General features: G+C 44.7%; 1 protein-coding gene across 1 annotated transcript in view; it reads right to left on the bottom strand.

Annotated features, from left to right (window-relative positions):
- The window catches only part of HS3ST4 (heparan sulfate-glucosamine 3-sulfotransferase 4), a 400884-nt gene extending 374945 nt beyond the window's left edge, over positions 1-25939 (bottom strand). The window contains exon 1 of the mRNA XM_004268597.3: positions 25132-25939. Coding sequence (XP_004268645.1) covers positions 25132-25859 — 728 coding nt within the window. The 5' untranslated portion in view covers positions 25860-25939. The remainder of the gene's footprint in view (positions 1-25131) is intronic.
- Positions 25940-26218: the final 279 nt, after the last annotated feature.

Here is a 26218-nt window from a genome sequence, read left to right as displayed (position 1 = left end):
CACAGTTCAAAATCCAACAGGCTAACATGGCAGAGTGGAAGGATGTAAACAGCTTGAACCCTTCATAGCCTGGTGAACTGCTGACTCTATCCTGGAACCACCCATCTGGATTTCTTGCTAAGTGAAATCTAAATATCCTAAGTCACCGTTCATTAGGTTTTCTCTCGCTTACAGCCAAAAGCATCCAGACTGGCATATTCTGCATTTATTAGCCTAAATTGTGATTGGCATTTGCTTGTCTGTCTTCCCACCTAGACTGTGAGTTCCAGAGGATGAAAGTGTCTTGTTGTTTACCTTCTTCCCGGCGTACAGCAAAGAATGGGATGCCTTAAACATCTGTTAAACGAGAGACTCATTTCCCTCACACCTGCCTCCCCCAGTTCCCAAGAACTAAAACTCGAGGCTGACCCACTTCTATCTTTCTGAACCTTTCGAGGTATCTTTGATGTTAGATCTGGCACCTCTCAGTTCTCAGAACGCTGTGACACATCTTAAGAAGTCCACTCTTTTTCAAGCTTTCTCTAAGCCCAATGGACATTTTTCAGGCTTCAATTTAGAAAATCTCTTAGTGACATTCAACGTGGTCGATCACTCCTTCCTTTTGAAAATCCATAGTGCCATAAAACTGAGTTGCTTTCTTTTTTATTGAAGTAATACTGATTTACAGAATGGAAGAAAATATTAGCAAATGATAAGCAAATGTCAGGGGGTTAATATCCAAAATATACAAGCAGCTCATACGGCTCAATGTAAAAAAAAAAACCAAACAACCCAATGAAAAAAAAAATGGGCAGAAGACCTGAATAGACATTTTTCTAAAGAAGACATACAAATGGCTACCAAGCACAAGAAAAGATGCTCAATATCGCTAATTATGAGAGAACTGTACATCAAAACAACGAGATATCACCTCACACCTGTCAGAATCGTTATCATCAAAAAGTCTACAAATAACAACTGTTGTCAAGGATGTGGAAAAAAGGGAACTCTGTGCAATGTTGGTGGGAATGTAAGTTGGTGCAGCCACCATGGAAAACAGTATGGAAAGTCCTCAAAACACTAAAAAATAGAACTATCATATGATCCAGCAATTCTGCTCCTGGGTATATACCCAGAAAAAACAAAAACACTAATTCAAAAAGATACATGCACCCCAATGTTCTTAGCAGCACTATTCAAAACTGCTTTCTTATTGTCCTCTACACTTTTCTCTTTTACAAGCTCACCTTTATGTACTCTGCACCCAATTTCAAAGCCTAATTCTAAGCCTTCCTCTCTTGCCACCATACACTTGCCATCATTGACCATGGCTTCAGTTATCACTTTACGTTGATAAGTCCCAAACTTATATCTCCTAGCCCTGTCCTCTCCTCTAAGCTCAGCTACATACATCTACCTATTTGATATATATATATCAAATATATATATATAGTCTCAAAACAATATATAAACAATATATATATACATATATATATATATATAAATAATATATATATGTCTCAAAACCATCTGAAATTCAACATTTTTGAAACTGAACTTATTATCCTCCCTGACTCATCGGCAACCTGATGAAGGTATCAAAAACCTACCTCAAGATTACCTAGGGCACTAAAGGAAATGTACTGGCTCAAGGAACCAGAAAGCTCTTAGACAGAGCTGGTCTCAGGCATGCATGAATTCAGGAATTTAAACAACAAAATAAGGTCTCTCTTGCCATCTCTCATCTCTATTAATCTCCATCTAACTCCTTTCTCTCTCACTGCACACCAGCTTTCTCCGTAGGGAGGAAACATCTCCACAGGTAGAAGCATCTGTAGGACTCCATCCTTCCTGCTCCAAGACCCCAAAGGCAAGCCCCCTTTGTCTTCACCTCCAACATCCCACAAAAATGAATCTCACTGTGCAAACCTTGGTCACTAAGCCAACACCTGTTACAGCCAGGGGAGGTGGGTTTTCCTGAAGGGAAATCTAACCCAAAATCAGATGACTGGATTAACAGTTCTTCAACAGAAGAGAGCACAGAGTTTTCTGGACAAGTTAACTGCGTAGATGTCCTGCAGCTACCCCAAGCCAGCTCTTCTTCTTGTGGTCTCTGTCTTGGTAAGTAAAGCCATCCTTCTCCCATCCACTTACACAAGCCAGAAACCCAGGAGTTCCTGAAGACTTCCCTCGCTCTCATCCCCCGAAGGCAAGCCAGCACCATATCTTTTCAATTTTGCCTCCCAAGTGTTTTACACTTAAAACAATGCCCAGAACACAACATCATCCACTTCTTTCCATCCTCACTGCCATCTCCCTAGTCTAAGCCACCAGAAACCTCTCCTAGACTATTTTAAGAACCTCCTACAGGTACTTACTCTCATCTCCCCAGTCCATTTCCTATGTAGCAACCAGGCTGATCATTTCAAAGTGTGAACCTGACCCTGTCCCCTGTCTGTTGAAACCATTAGACAGCCCTCCATCTCCCTGAGGATAAAACCCCACACCTTTAACACGTCCTGCAATTCCCCATAGCTATCTCCTCTCCAGTTCCATTCTAAGCCACGCCTCTCCCTCTTACTGAGTTCCAGCACCGTGGGTCTTTAGTTCTTCCAACATGCCAGCCGTCTTCCTGACATGAGGTCTTTACATGTCCTGTTCCCTCTGCTTGGATTGCTACCCTCCCCAACACACACAGACACACTCTCTCTCTCTCTCTCTCACACACACACACACTTTCACCTCCTACTCAACCTTCAGATCTCTTCTCAAATGCCACTTATTTAGGAGAGTTTCCTCAACTCTCCAAACCTCCAATAGGTTACAACTCTTGCTAGATGTTCAAACTGCACCCCCTTCATTCTAGTCTCTTACAGCACTGGATACTGTTCCTTCACAGTACTCACTCTGCTCATCATTTTAACTTTATTTACATTGACTGATTATATCGTTCTTCTCCATTGAAAGACAAGTGCCACAAGGCCAAGAATCAACTGCTTTTACTTACCTTTCTGTCCCCAGCCCCAAGCACAGTGCCTGGCACATTTGGAGGCAATCAATATGGAATGAGAAATAAATGTCTGAATCATTTCTGGAAAGGACAGAGATTAAAAGTACAAGTTGTGGAGTCAAGCAGGTTAAAATCTTGGGCCCATAGGGACTCCCCTGGTGGTCCAGTGGCTAAGACTCCACACTCCCAAGGCAGGGGGCCCGGGTTCGGTCCCTGGTCAGGGAACTAAATCTCGCATGTCGCAACTACGGGTTCGCATGCTGCAACTAAAGATCCTGCATGCCGCAACTAAGACGGGCACAGCCAAATAAATAAATAAATATTTTTTAAAATAAAATAGAAACAAATAAATAAAGTCTTGGGCCCGTAGAAATACAAGGTGTGTCACCTTGGACACATCACTTAGAATTTCCCTTCTTTACGTTTCAATTTCCTCATCTGTAAAATATGGACAATAATAAGGATTCATAAGATGACCTACCTTTTAGGTAGGTTTTTTACGCTTAAAACAACGTCCAGAACACAGAAAGCAGATGTATCCATTACAATTAAGTTTATCCGAGAACAACTAAAGCCCACAATAGTATGGCGGAAGCAACACAGAAAGGTATCCCTCTCTTACCCAGAGGTTTCCATCGGGCTCCTTCTGTCCTGCTGCTTCTTCATTCTCGAGATGACACTCTCTCCACAGAGCACCAAATTACTGTTGAACTTCAATTCTCATACTCGCATTCTCATCAACAGCAAAGAGCATCCTCGTAAGGACCTTTCTCAGAAGTCGTACCCAGCATCTGCTCTCAAATCCCACTGGCCCGAACTTAACCTCGTCAAGCCACATCAAGTAGGAGGAAGGTCGGGAAACATAGTCTTTATTTCAGATTGTCATGTGCCCAACGAAAATTGAGAGACGAACAGTAGCCTCTTTTACAGCAAGACAGTGAAAGGAAAATTCTTACACGGAAATTGGACGTTTTATGTCAAGGAGCGCCTCCAGTAAAGATGCTATGGGCAAATGAGATTGTAGAAGCACCCTCTCCAGAAACACACCCGCCACAGTAACAGGCGCATAAATGCACTTGGTGGATTTTAAAGAAAATCACCACCATCACCCCATATGCGAACTTCCTAAACCCCTGGGTCCTGGGCTCCAGGGCAAGTGTGCTTGCCCAGAGAGAAGCCTTTAGAGGTTCGTCCCATTGTCATTCACTTAGGCCTGCCTTGATCTTTTCTCTCTGAATGATGCAAAATGCTTACAGGTGCCAGGCAGGACTTCTCAGGGTGCCCTGGGGCAGTCCTTTGCCTGCAGAATCCCTCCAGGGCAGGTCACCTACAGGAGGACTGTGGCTTTGCCTACCTGACACATTGAGGGCCTTCCCAACCTGTTGCTAACCACCACGCTAACCACCACCTCAGAAATCCAATCTTGCTTTACAGCTAAATCAATCCTGTCACTCCAATTAAATTCGCTTGGGAAAAGTTAAAAAAGGAATCTCTGGCCTCACTGTGAATTCTCAAGTCTGATAGAGAGAGAACGATTCTGCTGCAGTTCAAAGAGAGAAAGGAAGTATTTACTCTGTCCCCCTTCATGCAGAAGGGAAAGGGGCATTGTTATTTTGATACTAGAAACTAAACTCTAAATAAGATCATCCGAGAAGGATAACCATATTCAAACTGCCTATTTTCTTTCACCTCATGGAAATGGTACGTGGAATCACCATCCTTATTATTAAAAGCTTTTATCAAGGTGCCTGGGGCACAAAACAGGCTGAGTTGTACTAAATCTGTAACATTACTTGGGGATGACATGGAGGTCTTTCCCAAGAACTTAGAAATAAGATTACCATCTGACAGCTTATCAAAATATATCAAAGTATATCAAAACTTTAATAGTGCATACTCCTTCCATTTTCTCTGGAGACATGCATTCAAGAGCACAAGGGTATCCTCTGTAGCCCTGCCTGTAAAAGCAAAGGATGGAAATGACAGAGATGTTCACAAAGAGTAGAGAGGTTACGTATATCATGATACCACCTTACAGGGAAACACAATGTCAAGATTACGAAACTGAACTCAGCCTCGACACAGTGTCATGAAAAAAGTGTTCACGCTCTCACGCTAAGTAGCCATAGCAAATGCAGGCTCTGAAGCCAAAAGGTCTCACTTAATTGTTTCCCAGCTCTGAGACTATGAGTACGTTACTCAACATCTCTAAGCCGGAGGTCGCTTATCTGACAAATGGGGTAATAACAGCACTACCTCATAGGGTCCTGTAAGCACTTAGCCTAGTAGATGGTGAGTTGGCATGAGGTTAACTGTTAACTCACTCCAGTTCTGTGGCAGTCTAAGTAATATCAATGACACCTCACCAGTGTCATCAGTGAACACTTCTTCCTCCACTGTATACATCACTCGAAGGGAAACGCAGCCCGACTATAAGCAGTGGCTCCTTTCTGGGAATGAGGATGGCAGTGCAGGAAGCAGGATGGAAAAAAAGGAAAGAGGAAAAGTCTTTGGCTGTATTTTCATTTATATGTTAGTGTTTTTTTCTTCTAAAGCCAGCTCGCGTTACTTTTATCATAAAGTGGTGTGTTTTTTTTCAAGATTGGCCTCTAAGAATTAAACCTTAATTGCATCTCTTAATGGATGAGAGCAGAGATATGCAAAGTTCCCAGGAAGGAGATTCTGAGCCTCAGGACCTGGTGTAACTCAACTGAAAATAGTAACATATCTAAAGCAAGGATATGACTACCTATGGGCTGAGGGTGGGGATGGCATCGAGTCCTAGTAGCTCAGGAAGAACAGGCACAGCAGAGGTGGCAGGGCACGCAAGCAGTTCTCAGGGGACAGGGGATTTCGGTCCTGAGACTCGTATTTCCAAGTGTGTCCTCTAGGCTCTTCGCTTGGCTTCTGCTCTGTGTTAAGGACTGAATTGTGTCCCCCTCCCCAAATGCATGTGTTGAAATCCTAACCCCTAGGACCTCAGAATATGGCCATATTTGGAGATAGGGTCTTTCACGAGGTAATTAAGGCAAAATGGGGTCATTAGGGTGGGGCCCCAATCCAATAGGACTAGTGTCCCTGGAAGAAAAGGAGATCTGGGCACAAACACACAGAGGGAAGATCATGTGAAGACACAGGGAAGAAAAGACAGCCATCTGCAAGCCAGAGAGAGAGGCCGGAGAAGAAACCAACGCCGCCAACACCTTGATCTTGGACTTCTAGGCTCCAGGGCTGTGAGAAAATACACCGCTGCTGTTTAAGGCCCCCAGTGTGTCATATTTTGCTGTGGCAGCCCTGGCAAACTAATACACTCTGTTCGTGATTCTTTTTCCATACATGAATTTTACATTTTCTATGTGCAAATCCATCAATCTTTCCCTTTATGGATTCTGGGTTGTCACTTTTTTTAAATCTTGATTTAAAAGGACTCTGCCATCCCAACTTTATTAAGATATATCCATCCTGCCTTCTTATCATCTTTGCTGCTTTTACTACTGCTGTGGTTGTACTGTGGCACCTCTTTTGTTTCGTTCCTTATCTGAAATATATTTCTGTAATATGGGTGTGGTCAGGCCCTAACTCTGGGGTGACCCACTGTCTATATTACATTTATACTCATAAAAATGTTCAAATTATACTACAGAAATAGATTTTAGACACAGGAAAACATTCATGATACACATTTAGGTGAAAAGAGGGAATTATACTTAAAAATACACATTTTTGAAATAAAATGATTTATATATACTTCGTAAGTATTGAAAATGTATGAAAGAACATACACTAAATTATTAGTAATACTTACCTCTGGGTGATTAGCATTTTTTATGCTTTCAGTATTTTCTAATTGACTTTATTGAAATAATAATTTAAGTGAAATCCTACTGTGTCTCAGATCTCCTTTTCTTAAAAGGACACTAGTCCTATTGGATTAGGGGCTCACCCTGACGACCCCATTTTGCTTTAATTACCTCTTGAAAGACCCTATCTCCAAATACGGTCATATTCTGAGGTCTTAGGGGTTAGGATTTCAACACATGAATTTGGCGGGGGTGTACAACAATGACAAGAATACAAAATTTGATAGTGAAACTCTGGGATTCAGACCAACTCATGTTAGGATCAGGGTGACCTTTGGCAAGTTATTTAACTTTCCCTACGTTAGTTTTCTCATGTGTAAAATGGGTATAAGAACAGGTGGTCATGGGGTAATCAGGAGGTCTGTTGTTTGGGAGAGAGTGCATATAAAAGTTCTTGGTGGGAATAACATTCAGTAATGTTATTCAATAATAACATTCAATCAGCGGCACTATAATGTACCTTCCAACTTCGAAGAAGGGCAAAGCTCCAGGAACAGCAGGTGTCCATCATCAGGACAGGGAAACTCCATAGGTGTGGTTCATAACGTGTAGTCAGGGGGACAAGCAATAAAGCTGGGCTTAAGGAGGAGACGGGATTCAGAAGCTCTTCTACTCCACACCAGCCACCAGGCACCTTATAAAGGCCAGTGGTATGCATGTCACAGAGCTTTGTAACAAGGGGTGATGTGATTGCTAAAATTTCAGCCAAAGTACTGTTCATGGAAACACTTTCCCAAAGCCAGCTGTCAACCTGAGGGGGGTTAAACGTTCTTCATCAGGAACAAGAATGTGACCACGATTTCCCTGAGCAAAACAGCCCCTGCGACCAGCCCCTCCCTGCAGACATCCCACAACCAAGGCTGCAGGTAGAAAGCATTCCTAAATAAGATGCCAGTGAAGAGATGCTTTCCCTCCCTCACAGGGCTTTGAAATAGCCAAGCCTGAAGGATTTTTTTCCTTCCCTTTCTTTTTAAAAAATATACAGCCCAGGGCAAATCTCATACCTCTGCTGTCCCTAGAACAGGTAGCTGAGTCACTGGGTCTCTGAAGCTGCCAGCTCACAGCAGGGCTTGGAAAATCAATACCTCTCTCTGAAGTTATCCAAAGTACTGAGACCTTTAAACCAAACTCCAGTAGATAAACACTATCAACAGTCTTTCACAGCATTAGGAGATGTGGGTTTATTTCCCAAGCAGCCTTGAAATGCGAAAACGGGAGCTGTTCTCTAAGATGTGGACACGTGGAATCTGGCTGCAGAAGTGGTTTCCAGAGGATCAGCACTCTGTCTGCCGACAGGAACAAGAGATAGCCGGACTGTGGATGGAACACTCCCTCAGCATTACAGCTGTGTGGCTAAAAGAACGTGCCCTAAATGCCTATGTTGGAATCCAGGTCGCATCCCTATGGCCCTGTGTATCTCTGGGAATCACTCTTCACGTCTCTGTGCCTTAGTGTTCACCTTAAAACCAGGTACCATAGCTCAGCAGGGACTGCTGGGAGGATTAAATAAGATGAAGGAGGGACATGTATGCACTGGGGTTTTCTTTTAATCCTATACGAGCATCAAGGAAGTTAGCAGTTGTTATTCAGAAGGCATGATATGCAAAAGCACAATTGCTAGAAAAGAGAAATCACGCAAGTTCACTTCCCACCTAACCTGTTCGTTTTGAAATGTTGCCTTTTTCTGAACCAAGAGAGAATTTGGAAGAGGTCTTCAGACTCTTAAAATAAATCACAAGAAAGCTAGAAAAGAACTCTCTGAAAACAAGGTTCAAATATACGAGCCGCCAGAGGCTGGAGGGCCGTTCCTAGTTCCTCCATCTCTTTCACCTCCAGCAGGTAAACCCTTCAAGAGAAGAGTCCTGTGGCTTTCTTCTGGGGGGAAATGATGGGGAGGGACCCTCGGCAAAGGGGGAAACATCACTGCGTGCTAATGAGAATCCCCCAGACAACATAAGGTAATTATTTTTCTTTTTTTTTTTTTTTTTTTTGCGGTACGCGGGCCTCTCACTGTCGTGGCCTCTCCCGTTGCGGAGCACAGGCTCCGGACGCGCAGGCTCAGCTGCCATGGCTCACCGGCCCAGCCGCTCCGCGGCATGTGGGATCTTCCCGGACCAGGGCACGAACCCGTGTCCCCTGCATCGGCAGGCGGACTCTCAACCACTGCGCCACCAGGGAAGCCCACAAGGTACCTATTTTTAAACAAAACACCAAGACACTAGACTTGACCCCAAAAAACTCCCCAAAATGTAGACTTATTTTTATAAAAAGTCTTACAAAAGCATAAAAAATTAAATCACACTTAATATTCTATCATCAGCCTTACCTTAACTGCAAAGAGGAAAATGACAGAGAATCAGGGTTGTTCTAGAAATTCTGGGCTATCTAGTTGTCCCATTAAGGCTGATGAAATGCCAAATCATTTTTCCCTCTTGACTTGAAGTGAATCTGGGCAGGAACACTTCATGTGATGAAACGATTTCCCTTGCTATTTGAAGAATTTTCTTGTAAGATATACAATCTCTTTAAATTTTCCCAGGCAGCTGCTAAGGGTTGCTAAGGAAGTGATGGAAATAGAAAATATTCTAAATAAACAATTAGTGATTTCTGAGGGGCAGGTACTTTAGATATTTTTTGCAGGATGTCACGCATCTTAGGTACTAAGACTGGACAAGTGGTCTGTCTTGTCTTCCCTCCCTCTCTCTCTTCTTCCCTTCCTTCCTTTCTGTGTTAAGGAAGATAAAATAGTTAACTAATAAGGACTTACTGTATAACACAGGGAACTCAGTACTCTGTAATGGCCTATATGGGAAAAGAATTTTAAAAAGAGTGGATATATGTATATGTATAACTGATTCACTTTGCTGTACACCTGAAACTAACACAACATTGTAAATCAATTATACTCCAATAAAAATTATTAAAAAAAAAAAAGAATCTTCAAGCAGTGAGCTGGAGAGGGAGATTTTGAGCCATGGCGTGCCCAACTTGCTGGAGAGACACAGAGGAGGACCCAGGCCCTCCATCCCCACACAAGTCAGCGGAACTCTCGGTGTATCTGTTTTAGTCTGTTGTGCTTTAGCAAAAGATTATGTCTGAACAGAAGAGTCTTAAAATAGACATCTGTGGTTTTGGCACCAGCATCCATTTCCCTTCTTTGATAACCGTATCCTCGTTCTGTTTTGGGAAAATGCCCACATCTCATCCTCCGTGCCCCCAGGAGAAGCATCCTGCCTCTCCTCCAGAGGGGCGACCACCTCAAGCCTCACACCCGCTCTGGCAACAACAGCTGGTTGTTGTTGTGACCCCATAAGAGGCAATGAGACTTCAGCAGACGCTTCTGGGGCAAAGATGGCACATTTTCCCTACTGCATTTGGGGTGAGAAGACTGCGCTGGTGCCCACTCCCATCCACAAGGGGGCGGGTTTTCAGAAAGCAGCCGACCACCTCAGAGGCAGTAAAATCCAAAAATGAGAGATCTGCTGACACTGTTTAAGCCCTAATTAAGCCATTCCCACCCCCGACTTCTTAAATATATAAGCCATTCAACTCCTTTCTGGTTCATGCTTGGTTCAGATTCTACCAGGAATTTCTGCGTGTTATAACCAGAAGACTCCTAGACAACAGAGTTCCACAGCTACACTTCAAACCACTGGGAAAGATTTCCTTTTAATGTCCTCTGACATATTATGATTGGGGGCACTTTCTTCCTCCTGGTGGAGGAGAGGGAGAGACATAATCCCAAGAAATCTAGGAGCACCAAGGACAACAGCTGAAAGTAAACTAAAAGAAGGGACTCTCAACACAGCAATTCATACATGAATGAGAACCAGTGAGTATAGAACAAACTCATATTTTATTCTAAATAAGAAAATCGGTGGTTCTGGGTAAGGTCATGGGGTTTTTGTTGGCTGAAATCACCATGCGATTTTCAGAGTCTAAATAGGCAGTACACCTATTTAATATCTGGCATATATGTTATAATAATAATTTCTAATATTAAATGTCTTAACATATGTTTTTGGAAACATGGTACGTTTATTTTGTTTGTCCACATTCAGACATTCATAGCTAAGAAGGAAAGAAAAATGCCACCTGGCAATATACTCTCTGTATCTAAACACAAATTTTAAAAATTGGCTAAGAAGTGGGTAGAGAAAAAAGATAGCCAAATGTATTTGAGTTTGTTTGTTTTAAACAGGCTCTAAATATCTGTTTTGATTTCTGTTTATTGTTTACTGAAAGTGAACCTTTTAGAAAGTCTCTAATTTTGCAGGGGCAAAATATGCAGGATTAACCCAAGCTGGAAGGAGCCTGAAACCATTCATATCTTTTATCTCAGGAAAAGCCTCACTGTACTTTGAAATGAGCCTATGTCACATGACCACCACCTAGTGGCAGTGTACTTAAATAGCAGGAACAGCTGAGAGTTACAATAAACATCTTTTAAATGGACCCCAGCACTGTCACGGTCATTTTGATCAGAACTAGATTTTCCCTCCAGGATGGTGGAATTAAGAACCAGGAAACTAAGAAACCAGAAATCTGGGTAAGAGCAGAATAACTGTGGAATTAAGCAACTGCTGGTGTAACACTGTTTTTACCAGCATTTTCCAATGACTGGACCTCCTACCACTAGGAATACACAAAGTGAGTCCACGTAGTACAAGAAAAGGTCATATTGAGGAGGGACAGTTGAGCAGAGGCGCAAATGAACGGAAGAGCAAACCATGCAATTTTCTAAGAAAACAGCACTACAAGAAATGGAGGAGGCAACAAGTGCAAAGGCCCTGAGGCAGGGCCATGTTTGGCTTCTCAGGGTACAACAAGGAGCTTAGTGTGGTTCAGCCAGAGAAGCAAAGACAAGAAGGCAAATGAATGTGGTTGAAGAGGTGGGCAGGGGTCAGATTCTTTAGGGTTTTGTAGATCATGATTGGGACTTAAAATTTTTTTCTACATTGACAAAAAGCCACTGGAAAGTGTGAAGTAGGAGAGTGATGTGGTCTGCTTTATGTTCTAGAAGGATCACTTACTCTAATCACTGTGAAGAGCAGACTACAGAGGTCAAGAGTGTTAGCAGAAATAAGAATAGAAGTCTACTGCAACAGTCTGGGCAAGAGATGCGTGTGGTACCAAGGCAGATTGATAGATACATAGAAAGATAGGTAGACAGTTATCTATGTATACAAACATAAATGTGTGTATGCATGTATGTCTCCACCTCATCAAACACACTTATAGTAATGATAGTCTTTACAAATACTGAAAAAAATATTTTTCATGTAAAAAAATAATCAATAAAGGCAAGTATATCTATATGGCAAAAAAAAAAAAAAACTGCAAGAGTAATACTTATGACTGACGTTTAGAAGATACCAAACTCTCAATACCAAAATACATTATTAGAGAATCAGGTAAATTTTATGCGTTCCTCTAAAATTTCCTGTGACCTCCTAAAATAGTTCTGTGTCCCAACTGCGAAAAACATTACGCCTACTCAATTTATTTCATCCTTCCAACTACATTCCCTTCTTGATGGAAGAGAATAAAAAGAGGTCTAGTACGACCATACCCTTGTGTTAGTTACTCTGGCAGATAGCTGACCCCAGACTCATTCTCCCCTCCTTCCTGGGCACAGAGAGAGACATTCATATGGTCCCCAGAATCCTCTGCAGTTGGATCTGGCCATGCACTGGAATTCTCAACAACAGAAGGAGACTGGAAGTCATGAGGGTCATTTCTGCTACTTTCTTAAGAGAAAACCGCTTCCTAGACTTTGCCCTCTTTGCCTGACTGTTGGCTGGAAGGTAATGGGGTGGAGCCTCAGCTCTGATCACACAAGAGAAAAATCCTCTAAGGCAGGGGTTCTCACTCAACCACAGGCAATTTTGCTTCCCAGGGACACCTGGCAATGTTTGGAGGCGTCTTTGGCTATTCAAATGAGGGGTGAGGAGTCAGCTACTGGCATCTGGGGAAGGCAGAAGCCAGAGAGGTTGCTGAACATCCTACAAGGCACAGAAAAGCCCCCCACCACGAAGACTTTCCTGACCCCAAATGTCCACCATGCTGAAGTTGAAGAGCTTCACTGTAAGGCCACCTTCTCAAACTTTGCCCAAAATTATTCCCCAAGTATCTTCTTAAAATTCTGCTTCCGAAAGTTGGTGATGGGATCTGAGATTCTGCATTTCTAACATGCTCCCAGGGGGATGGTGGAGCCACAAGATGGAAAGAATGGAACTTGGGTCTCTGAATGGTCTCCCTGAGCACAGCTGCTCCAGCAGTCCAGTCTGGCTGGAGTGCCCATGCAGGGCTGCTACTCAAACATATACACCTGCACACCTCAACTCACTGTTTGCAGCTCGTGTTCCTTCTGAGTGGTTGGTCTCCAGGCAGCAACAATCGCTACAAACTTTGAATATCGATTTTCATCATGCGGGAGAAAAACATCATCTATCTTATTTAATCCACTGTAGGTTGGGGTCTCTTTGCTGCAACAGTTCAGTTTTTTCCCTAACTAATACAGTGACCATCTGCAAAGAGTGGACAGTGACATCTATGTTGCTGTTTGGCAAGAGACCAAAGAGCCCCGGAGATTATACTCTCCAGAAAAAAAGAGAAAAAGCAAAGGGAAGAAAAGAAACAAGATGGTGACTTCTAAAGATATGTGGGAAGAGTGTTCTGCTGCTGTAACAAATGACCACAAACTAACTGGCTTAACGTGCTAGAAGTCAGAAGCCTGAAATGGGTCTCCATGGGCTACAATCAAAGTGTCAAGAGGATTGCATTCCTTCTAGAAGTTCCAAGGAAGAATCCATTTCCTTTTCTGTAGCTTCTGGAAGCTGCCTGAATTCCTTAGCTTGTGGCCGCTTCTTCTATCTTCAAAGCCAGGAACAGCAGGTTGAGTCCCTCCCGTGCTGCCATCCCTCTCATTCTCTCTCTTCTGCCCCCTCTTCCATTTAAAAGGACTCTTGTGATTACATGGGGCTCATCCAGAGAATCCAGGATAATCTCCCATCTCAAGGTTAGCTGTTTAGCAATCGTAATTCCATCTGCAACCTTAATTCTTCTTTGCCATTTAATGCAGCATACTCACAGGTTTTGGAGATTAGGATGTGGTTATTGGGAGGGTACGTTATTCTGCCTTCCACAGCTTAGAAAGTAGGCTAGTAAGGCAGCCAGAAGGTGGGAATTTAATATGCCCATCTGAGAAATGCAGAGAGAGTGCACAGGAAAAAGAGATGACAGGTCATTTGAGAGCAAAATGAGAGAATCTTCTGGTCACTCCCAAAGCTCGTCAACTGCAGGGCAATCCTAAAAAGCAAACGTGCCCTATAGCTTTTTATGTTTTTTCAGTATGAAAGAATGATGCATCGGTGGTCATGAATCAGATAAAAGAATTATGCAGACAGAGGTTCTCCAGGAATTCTCAGGATCTTTATGCAGTCTGCCCTCCCAAGGTTTGATATCCATGGTATATGATAGTTTCTGTAAATTAAACTTCTTAATCTAACTTTATGATAAGAGTGCTTGTCCTGTATTTCAGATACTCCCTGGAGTGCAACATTCCAGAAAACCAATTACCTGGGGGAGTTCATGAAAACGTGCGTGGATTAACAACAACTACAGAATGTACACCAAGCAGATACGAGCACATCGCCGTTATTCTGCCCTTGCGAAATCACTGCGGGGTTACTGGCAACTGTTATTCCCATTGTAGAGATGAGAAAACAAAGGCTCAAAGGCTAAATACTCTCTATGCACACAGGCAAGGTAGACACAGAACTCAGACTCCAAATCTTTAACTTCTGATTTTAGGTTCAGCTTTCTTTTCTAAACATCACAGAGCTCTAAGCAGGCAAACTGCCCGATGATAAAGGCACTCAAGCAGTTTGACTCAAATTTCCTCAGCTCCGGGGACACCCAAACCTCCAACCCCCTGTAGAGGCTTTAACCTGGAGGCAGAAAGGTGTATCTGCACCTATAGTGAGCCACAAATCGAACACAGCCTCGATGTAATTGTTTGATTGTTAAATGGCAATAATGTCATTTTCATAATGCATTTAGAGAAACACCATCTAAACTACTCTTGGAGCGTAACAGTCTGTCAGGAATAATCCAGGCTCTTCTAAACCTTTGGCAACTACAGCAACAAAGGCTAGGAACCAAAAGCCACCAGTTACAATGTAAAGACACCTGCTGTGTGACTCCGGGAACGTCACCTGCCCTTCTGAAGTCTCATTCTCTTTATTTGTAACACTGGGATAAGACAGTATCTACTTCACGAGGCTGCCAAGAAGAATAAATGGGATAACGTGGCATGCCGCTGGGACCTTTTGGGGAGACTGTCTAGCCCACACAGCTTGTTTGAGTGGGTTTCTCTTTCTTGTACCCAAAATAGTCTTGCAAAAATAGTACGTGAAAGAGCTGAGAACAATCCTTAGCTAGAGTTCCCAAGGAATGTGAGTGTGTGATTGCTTTGCAGAAGCCTGGGGTTTTGAAAGAAAACAGCACAAAGAAGGTACCCCTTTCATTCAGTAAGTCATTGATTCAGAATTAGTGACGAATAAGCCACCATTATGGATTGCCTAGCATGTGCCAAGTACCGCTTCTGGTTCAGAGCACGGGCTAGATCATGTGGGACGAGGCCCTGCTCCCCTGTACTTGATCTGCTGGGGAGGGAGAGGTAAGTCATTAGGATGATTTGGGAGAGCAATACATGTTCTGAAGAAAATAAAACAGTGTAACAAGCTCAGAAGTGGAAAAGGGTCTTTAAATTAGGTAGTTAGTAAAGATCTTGGGGTGGGGGGAGCTGAAATATAAGCCAAGATCTGAAGGACAGGTAACGAGATACCTGCAGTCTAGGTATCTGGGGACAGAGACTTCCCGGAAGAGGAAACAGAGATTTAAATGCCCTGAAGTGGGAATGAGCTTGGTCCCAGCACAGAAAGGGAGACACTTCCATGGTCTGTTTTGGGGGCAAAACCCCACAATTAGCCTGTCCTGTAGGTAGGCCGTGCACACACAAGAAACCAAAACCTTCTAGCACAGAAATGCTGGCATTTCTTATTCACCCCCAGGATGCTGGACGACAACCCTTCCAGTGGAAAAGAGCTTGGGGACAAATGAAAGGAAATGCTGGGGACCTCCCTCGAAGTCCAGTGGTTAAGACTTCGCCTTCCAATGCAGGGCGTGCAGGTTCGATCCCTGGTCAGGGAGCTAAGATCCCACATGCCTCATGGCCAAAAAACCAAAAACATAAAGCAGAAGGAATACTGTATCAAATTCAATCAAGACTTTTAAAAAAAATGGTCCACATCAAAAAAAATATCTTCAAGAAAAAAAAAGGAACTGCTGTATGTTTGGAGCCAAACACCTGGGTTTGAATCCCAACTATCTTGAGCAAGTTCCTTGACCTCTCTGCGCCTCCGTTCCCTGACCTGTACACCGTGGGCTATCACAGTACCTGTCTCACCCGGCTCTTGGGAAGACTGAATGAACCCACTGCTTGGGGCAGAAGCTGGCATATACAGTACGTGTCCAGCACCGCGATTCTTACCACCCTGCTACTGTGACTCTTCAGGTCCAAATCTTAAATCTTCATCTCCCCGTTCCACTAAATAACCATCATTTGTCTGTGATTTGTTTTTTGCTTTGTAGCAATAGGAGTGCACCTAAATTTACTAATTTACACCAATTCAACTGTTAATCCTCCCCTTGGCACGATCCTACCAGCCCTGAATTTGGGATGTAAAGCAGACGGCACCCACCCTCCCCCACGAGGAATTCTAACACTGTGTATGAATCTGAACAGGAGTGGTCATCTTACCATCCTCTCCTCAGTCAGATAAAATGTAGAAAGTAAGGGACACCTACATTTGAAGTACAACATTTTGGCCATGTTCCTAGAGATGATATCTTCAGACCACTCTCAAACACACCTGACCTCAATGTAGTAGCAAAGATCTCCAGTTAAAAAGGGCCGGGGGGGGGGCGGGGGGGGAGGAGAGGGGGAGGGAAAGCAGGAAGTGGGCAGGGGAGGAAAAAAAAGAAGTGCTATCCTACAGAAAGAGCTCTCTTTCCATTTACTATTTTCTTCTCTGACACCCCTGAGGAAAGTATTAAAATTTTGTTCTTGCAAGTCCCTTGCAATTCTTGCTAAATTTATTCCTAGTTATTTTGTCTCTTTGGTTGGTTCTATAAATAGGATATTTTCTCTCATTATATTTTCAAAATGCTTGGCATAGGCAGATAAGAAAACTATAGATTTTGCATAGTAATTTCCTCACATTAATAAATCCTATTATTATTTCTAATAGATTCATGGGTTGGGGGGGATTGCTTACCTTAGGTTTTCCAAAAGAAGATGAAATTACTGGCAAATGGTGATAATTCTAATGTCCCCGTTCTTATTCTTTTTTGCATCTAACTGCATTATCTATTCATTCCTGAGCAATGGTAAATCATAGTGATGATAGTGGGCATCCTGGTCTTGTTCTGGATGTAATGGGAGTGTTTCTAGAGTTACACCATTAAATACGATGCTTGCTTTGGGTATGATCCGATTTTATTAGCAGACGTTCTAAAAATCAAAAATAAATATTTAGTTTTATCAGACTTTTTAGCATCCATAAAATAATCATAAGATTTTTCTCTAAATGAGAAGTGTTACAAGTAAATCACAGTATTTATTAGATTTCCCAAGATCAAACCATCCTTCCATTCCTAGAATAAATCCCACTTTGTCAAGACTTTAATTACCTTGTAATGTAATCACTTACATGTTCATTTCCCTGCTCTGAGTTCTTTCAGATCACAGGGCATGACTGATTCATGTCTGACACATAATTGACATTAAATACGGGTTTAACGAATAAATAAATAAATAACTGAAATAACAAGTACATTTAACCTCCCCAAACTAACCACTTGTACCTCTTTCCAGCTTAAAATAGTCAAAAGAGATCATATGCCTTCCCCAGAGTGGATCTTTATATGTTTAATGAATATGTGGTTTTAACTGGTCCCCACTTCTTATATCAACAGAACCCCTGAACACCTCATTCTTTATGGGGAAACTACTCCCTATGGCTGTACTGGGAATAACCCTGCTTCCCTACTCCCACCATCGCCCCAAGCCAAAGGGGTGGCGACATCCCCCAGGCCTGATTAGAGTAACTACACAATGATTGCTTGAGGATGGACACCTGACCCAACCTGGGTCAACAGCATCTCCAGGAATTTCTCACAGAAGCTCTTTAGAAAAATTTTTTCCAAAAGAATTGATAAAAAAAACACATGTCTAGGGTTGCTGCTTACCATCTTGCCTAAAAGGTAGTGAGACAACCATTCTGAGAATGAAGCAAGGTATAGACAAACATGGCAAAGAATGGAAAGAGACAGAGACCTAGTGCCATTATTTGGGGCCCTGGATTCAGCTTTTCTTGAAGCCATTACCCCTTAGACTTCCTAAGTAATAAGCCAATAATTATCTTTCTTGGTTTAGCTCCATTTCTATCCCTTACAGCCAAAAAATATGGCCTAATTCATGTGCTGCTTTGTTCTCCTCCATATATGCTTTATACATTCTTAAATAAAGGTTGAAAAAAAAAGTTTTTTAAAGAAAGGCAATCCTAACTAGTGAGTGTTAAAAAAATCAACCACCTGCTTTTAATTAACGGCAAGCTATGCTGAAAGGCTTCCTTAGTGAATTATAATTTCAGATTGAAATTCCCAAGACAGTTAGAGAGGAGCCTGTTAGACGGCAGAAACCAATGGAATCGAGGGATTACTTTAACAGGGCAGTGGTTCAACCAGTTTCAGAGATATCATCCATCATGCAAAACCAAAACCTTTAAAACTTTCTACCGCGCAACCCTAGCAATCCCTCATTCACCTGAAGTCTGGAGGCCTCTCTCCTGACTCAATTTAAAAGTAAAAATGCTTGGTATGGTTTACAAGAATAAAAATAAAAATAAATAAATCATGTCATGATGGCTAGAGAACTCCCCAGAAAAAAGCCGCCGAACCTCAAAGCTCAAGACGGAGTTTCGTGGGGTCTTCCTGAACCATCCTGCATTCTCAAAAGCTTTCAGATCTGCAGGAAAACTGAAGGCAAGCATGCCCTTGGCATCCTAAATATCCCTGTACCTATCGGAGCAATCAGCATCAGTTCCTACCATAGGATCAAGAAAATGTCAGTGGGCCAGCCCAGAGAGCCTAGCCACTTCCCTACCCCATCCCCTTTATGGAGAATTCTGGTTGCACTTATCTCCTGCAATCAGACTCTTCTCCTTCAGCTCAAGTTACAATAGACCAAACTCTGGAATCTGGTTTTGATTATTCTCTGGAGAGCTACTTAAGCGCTGCTTCAGGGTTGGAAATCCCTCATTCAGGCATAATCTTGAAATAAAAGACTATATTCAAATGAAAAATGCATTACCGCATTCTCTTTAGGGCCTTCTGTACTGACAGGCAGGATAAAAGGAAAGAATGGAAGGAAAATGAAGAAGAAAACCAAGGGGGAAAAGGAAAAAATGGGAGTAAAAGAGAAAGGAAAGAAGGGGAGAGAAAGATGTATTAAGTCACAAACTGTGTAGGGCACTTTGAATGTCATTTCATTTCATCCTCACATCATCCCTTCAAAGTAAATACTACTGAGCCCATTCTGCAGATAAAGAAATTGAGGCTTGGTGATATCGAGTAATTTGCCCAAGGTCACACAGTGAGGATGCAGTGGATTCAGGCTCAGAGATACAAATACATGTTCCAAAGTATGTCGCTACTACTTGACTAGCTTCCTCCTTCTGAAGAGTCTAATACAAGTGTTTGTTCTAGAACCAAAATATTTCAGTGGTTGAATGGACCCTATGAAGATAACATAGCCGCATCATCTAAGTAATAGAGAAGGAAGGAAGGAAGGGAGGTAAGGAGGGAGGGAGAGGGAGGAAGATATTAAGGAACCTCACATCCAGTGGAACTAGTATGTGGCAAAGAAAAACCTAGAACCCTAAAAAGCTCTCAGGACTTACTCCGTCCATGTGACCAGAATCTATTTTATAAGTGCAACTGACCTAAAGGGATCAAATACAGATACTCCTGATGAAGGACTGAACAACTGAGAATTTCCCCTCCTTCAAGAAAATGTTCACTGGGAACAAAAGGGAAATTTATTTGTGAATTGTCTTTTTCTGCTTATATCCAGTTTATATCCAGTTCCTGTTTATATCCAGTTTCCTTTGTTGCTGTTGCAACATATCTCAGAGGGAGTTCCCCCATGCTGTTGCAAAATCAGTTAAGGGGGAAAATATCTAAACTAAAATAGCACAAGTAAGCCACAATTCTGGCAACTGCAGAGGGTGTGGGTATGCCAGGTACTTTCTGAAATGAGTTTAAACCATAGGTCGCTAGCCAGTAGCCAGCTGGCTGTATCCAGCCCACAGATGTGTTTTGCTTGTCCTGCAGTGCTGGCCCACACCACGCTTTTAAGAAATCTCAATCTGTTGCCAACATTAAAAACCAGGCCACTTCACACCAAAACCTGGATTTCCAGTGTCTTTTACCACGTGGAAGACCTGGCTCCCCTGATGCCACATTTGCACATGGAAAAGGGTAGCTGGAATATAGCAGTAGCTGCTCCTTTGGAAAGAACATCTGTGCCCCAGTTTCTCCCCACCTAGTCTACTTCGCTCATGTATATTATCCACATGAGCCCTGAAGGCATCTGAGTTGGTGACCCTTGGTTGAAAAGGTTAAGCAGATGTAGATTTCAAAGCCAATCATTATTAGGCTTTTCCCAAAAACATCCCCAATGACAGCCTCCAGTCAGTATGAGGACGGCTGTGACAGAAGGTAAAGCATGTGAGACCAAAACTCAGTAGCTGGGTTCATTTGCATTTCTGCTCTAGGATACTCACTTTTTGTTTCGAAAATATATTCACTTTTAGTATTTCATTTATTCTTCCTAACAACCTTGCCAGGAAGGCATTACTCTCAGATAAACGGAAGGCAAGTGATGTTATGTCAGTTATCCATCCGACAAGTAAGTTGCAAAGCCAGGTTTTGAACCCAGTGTTCCCGCAGCTACAAACACTGTGCTTTTGGAATAATGAAAGAACACTTTGGAAAGCCATGAGGCTTGTTTCTACCTCAGAGCCTTTGCACTTGCTGTTCCCTCTGCTTAGAAACCTCTCCACCCAGGTCTTCACGTGGGAGGATCTTACTCTTTCATGACACTTATATCACCTCCACAGAGAGGTTTTCCCTCATCATTTGATGTAAAATAACACATGCACACACATTTGCACACACACACACACACACACACACACCCCAATTACTTTCTAGGCCGCTGCTACTCAAAGAGAGGTCCAGTAATCAGCAGCAACGGCATCACCTTGGAAATCAGAAATGCAGAATCTCAGGCCCCATCCCCGACCTACGGACTCAGAACCTGCACGTTAACACCACCACTCCCCACCCCCGCTCCCCATGTTTTGTGTACATTTAAAGTTTAAAAAGCACTGCTCTACAGGAGTGCTGCCCAGTGGAAATAAATATAACAGGAGTCACAAGTGTAAATTTTAATTTTCTAGTAGCCACATTACAAGAGTAAGCAGAAAGACTTGTTTGTTTGCTGTCTCCCCTTCTCCCACTCCCACCCCCACTAATACGTCAGTTCCAAGAGAACAGGTGCTTCACCTGTCTTGTTCACCCCTTTACCCCCAGCACCTGAAACAGTACACTGCGCACATATTAAGTATCATTAAATGTTTGCTGAATGAAAGAAGGAAGGAAAAGACCTTGCTAGCACTCTATATACCAGCACTTTGGACAGATGTGGCTTCAAATGTCAGCTCAACCCCTGGCCAGCTGAGCAACCTCGAGCAAGTTGTTTTACCCTCTGGGAGCCAACTGTAAAGCAGAAATGCTGTTCTTTTGCTCACAGCCTCATCATGCCACCCAGATGTGATAATATGTCTATAAAACGCAAACCACCACAATAACAGGCGTTCAGTACACGCCAGCGCCTTATGCTGCCCTCCTTCTTTCTCTCTCTGGACACCACGTCCAAATGATGCTGTGGACCACTCTCCTCTGCGTAGCACAAGCATGACTACTGAACGCCAGCTATTTCCCTCCAGCCGACAGGATGTGTGTAGTAACTGCTGGCAGTGAAGACAGCTTGAAACCATGGAGGGTCACTTCGCGTCACCCTACAGCTGAATGGTTTCCAAAGCAAAGTGGTCGCAGTCACTGTACAGTCTGTAGTCCACGAGGGAGACCACAGCCCAAGTCATTTCCGTCACTTTAATGAGTTCTGCCGTGGCAGCCACTTGGCCTGCCACAAGGTCCCACCCCTTAGAGGAGTTTAAGGTCTCTGCCCAGTGTGCATGAGCACACATTGAAAGGCGTATTGTGGCTTTGCCCTTTTAATTTTTTGAGGGGGGGAGGGACGGAGAGTTTAATCTACCCCCACTTATTAATCACTGGCCTGTGTCAACCCACCAAGTGAGGCTTGCTGTGCCACAGCTTTAACGCACCCTAATCCATCAGTCTATCTTGTCCTGCAAATCTGATGCATATGTTCTAATCGCAAATGTGCTTTTAAATCACATTAGATCAACAGCATAGGCGAAAGCAAAACCCGGATTTAGACATGACCGGAGTGACACCAAGGAAATAAAACTGGGGCTGCTTAGTTGAATATGAAGAAACCCTTGCCAGCTCTGCCGAGAGCAGCCCCAATTTCTTCCTTCTCTCCCTCTCATGGAAATCACAACAACCATGATCGCCCGCAGAATCAGTAGGCTACTGGGAAGCGCGTCGAAATGAAAAAGAAAAACAAAACAAATAATGGGAAGAGGGGATCAAAACCTTTAATTAACCTGTGAATCTCTATCAGGCAAATAGTAGAGTAAGATTCCAGATAAGGTACAAGGCATATGGGGAGGAAATGTAACCACTTAAGTACAGACGCCACCATTTAAAAGACTGGGACCAGGGAACCAGGAGGAAGGGAGAGGGAGAGAAGAGCCTGAAGAGATGCGGCCAACGGAAATCCCCAAAATGCCCTCAAAAGACGGCTGCCCCTGTTAGGGTTAGAGAGCTATCCTAGGATCCAAAGGGTTTCTGGGAGTCATCTCAACAGCCAGGTTTGGGTGGAAAATGATTCCTCTACGTTAGATAGATTCTCCTCCAGCAACTCCAATCAGCACCACTAATCATAATAAGGATCTACCATGGGTGTGATGCTGGGGCAGGAGATGAGGGATACAGACATATCACATGGTCCTCTTCAGTGAGGATCAAGGGAACCCAGGTCCATCTACATCTCTTAGTCCTATGGGGCACTGAGCCCCAAATACCACAAGTGATGGCTGAGGGTACCACAGATCTTCAACAGCCATGTCCTGACAGCGAGGCAGTTTACATATACCTCCTTTTCCCAGCCGCAGTATAAAAGAACGTAAGAAGACCTGGCATCTTTTATCTTTTCATTCAGAAAATGCTCCAGACCCTACGATGGGACTTCCTGACATGCAGTCCGCCACACACCCTTCGTCAACTTTATTTTAACGCATCCAAATAAAACACCCCCTTCTCCATTTCCAACTGCAGTAAAGCAACCCAAACACGTGTTAGAGAGATTTGATCGTTATGCCTCCCTCTCCCCCAAAGGGCATTTGACACTTCTCACAAGATACAGGGCTTTAAAATTAGAATTGCAAAAAGCCATAGTTACCCTCTTAGGGCCATGGCTGCCTCACAGCAGAAACCAGAACATTCTTACAATCAACAGTTAAACAACTGAAACCTTCCCAGACATCATACCTTTTTTTTTTTTTTTTTTTTTTTGCTGTTGTTGCACTAACACCTTTTTAATTATAATTGCAAACTGGAAGCCATGGCTTGTCATGTTATAAATACTGATTTTCCAGTTAAATTAGGCATTTGCTGTTTTTTATTTTGATAGGAAGGGGCTGTTTGAAGCCTCCTAAAATATCGCAATTAGTTCTCTCTGTTGAAACAGACAAGACATGAACAGTCGCATTTGCTGTTTCGGTTTAATGTGCTGGAATGTTCATCCCTAAGTGTACTTCTCTCAAGCTTTGAAAGCATAAGGCATATTTTTAAAACGGAAAGAAATCAATCACAATACACACATTTATCATATATTTCCAAAGTTAAGTTATTTCTAAAACTTTCCTAGGCTGTAATTTAAACTTAGAAAGCACATCTCTTCAACAAGAAGGCGACTTGTCAGGAAACAATCCTTATTTTACCTATTGGCTCTGCTAAGATGATAACATCACTTTAACTGACAAAGCCTGTGTTTCTGGTTGACAATTGCAATTAATTACTGAGATACAACCGAGATGGGGCCAGCCATCCAGATCTGTTTTCCAGAGAAATTAAAAAACAAGAGGAAAGGAGGGGGCGGGGGTACGACGCTGAATTATTAATTTATTTTACCCACACTTAACTTACTACTCCTCTCTTCTCCCTTTCCCTCAACGCTGGCAGACGGTGGAAAAGGAGGGAGATGAACAAACAACTCACTAGATACAAGCTCCAATATGTTGCAAAGGAGGCACAGGTTAGAAAGGACACAGGTGCAGGGTATGAAAACTCTTAGGGCACCAACTGTCATGTAGGCACGGATACTCCTGATGCAAAATCAACCCAGTGTTCATGCAGCCCAAGAGGGATAGAAAGTTCTGGAGACGGGGGACATCCTGAGTTTTTACTAGAAAGCCCGAACTCGCCAGCATCATCCTTTTAACTGTTCCCTGTTCATTTTGCTCTGAACTGAAAACACTGGATTCCAGCCACGCAAATGCGTCTGAGGGCGATTTTGAGAGATTCCAGGGGATCCCAAAGCCCTCTGGTCAATCTAGCTGTCCTGTCCATTCCTCAGCGTCCCCAGCACAGAAGCGCACCGCCCCGCAAGAGCCTGGGTTAGGAAACACCCCGGGAGCACGAGGGCTGGGGATTCCCAGGCTTGGAACTAGGCAGATTCGGAAAGCAGCTCCCTGGACGAGGAGCCTGAGGCAGGCAGATCAGGGGGACCCCTCTCTCCTCGCCCTAGAATTAAGTGATCCCTGGCTAGCCTCCAGCCCTCTCCGCCGCTCCCCCAGAGCAGCTCCGCCAGGGTGCGCAGAGCCCGCGCGGGGTTAAGACCTCTCGGGACGCTGCCCGGATCCCCAAAGGCCAGGGGAGCGGCAGCTTCCCGTGCTGGTCTCCCCTACGCGCCTATCCCATCCGCCGAGCTCGGGGTCCTACCTGTACCATTCCAGTCCCTTTTCATAGTTCCTGTCGAAGAAGTGCGGCTCTACGCCCACCGCCCGCACGTCCGGGTGCACTCGGATCGCCTCCAGCAGCGCGCGGGTCCCTCCTTTCTTGACCCCGATGATAAGGGCCTGTGGCAGCTTCTTCTCCCCGTAGTCGGGGGTGCTGACGGCGCCGCCCCTCACGCTGCTCCCGTTGGCCGCCCTCCGGCCTGCGAGCTCCTCGTCTGTGGTGCTGGACTCCTGCGCTTCCCTCTCCAGCAGCGCGCTCTGCGCCGTGACCATCTCGCCAGAGGCCAGCGGGGTCCGGAGCCAGGCGTCCCGGGCGCCCCCGCCGCCGCTCGCCAGCCCCCAGCCGTCGGCCCCGGGGGCGGAAGGCTGCTCGGGGGGCTCGGGCGGCTCCCCGCGGCTCGCGCTGTCCGGCGGCGGCGGCGCGGGCGGCTGCGAGGGGGCGCCGAGGCGCACGGGGGGAGGCGGCAGCGAGGGTGGCGGCGGGCTTGGCGGGGGCTCGGCGGCGGCGGCCGGCGGCTCCTGCAGCGCCAGGGGGAATTGCAGGGAGCCCGAGCCGCCCAGGAGGCTGTAGCACAGGTAGGTGACGGACAGGGACAAGGTGCACATGAAAAGCAGCTTGCGCGCCGGCGGGCCCTTAACCGAGGCGCCGGGCGGCGGCGGCGCGGCGAGAGGTGGAGGCGGAGGCGGAGGAGGTGCGGACCACTGGGCCATCGCGGCTCCCGGCTCGCGGCGGCGGCGGCGGCGGCGGCGGCCCCCGGCGCTGCCCGGACATGGTTTCAGCCGCCGCCCCCGCCGCCGCCGCCGCCGCCGCCGCCGCTGCTGCCCAGCCGCCCCGGCTGCATGAAGCGACGCCGCTGCGCCCCCGGCCCTGGCCGCTGTCCCGCTGCGCCGGGGGGGAACCCGGCCGCATGGCCCCCCTCCCCGCTCTCCTCGCGGCGTCCGGGGGGCCCCCCACCACCCCCCTCAGCCTCTGGCAAGGGGCCCGAGGGGGGCGCGCGGACCCGCCGGCTGCACCTTCTCCGTCTGCAGCGCCCCAGCTTCCCTGGCTCCGCCGCGGCTCCCGTTTCAGC

Source organism: Orcinus orca, chromosome 16 (assembly GCF_937001465.1).
Source record: "Orcinus orca chromosome 16, mOrcOrc1.1, whole genome shotgun sequence".
Lineage (NCBI taxonomy): Eukaryota > Metazoa > Chordata > Mammalia > Artiodactyla > Delphinidae > Orcinus > Orcinus orca.
This window is presented reverse-complemented; position numbering and strand designations above follow the sequence as displayed.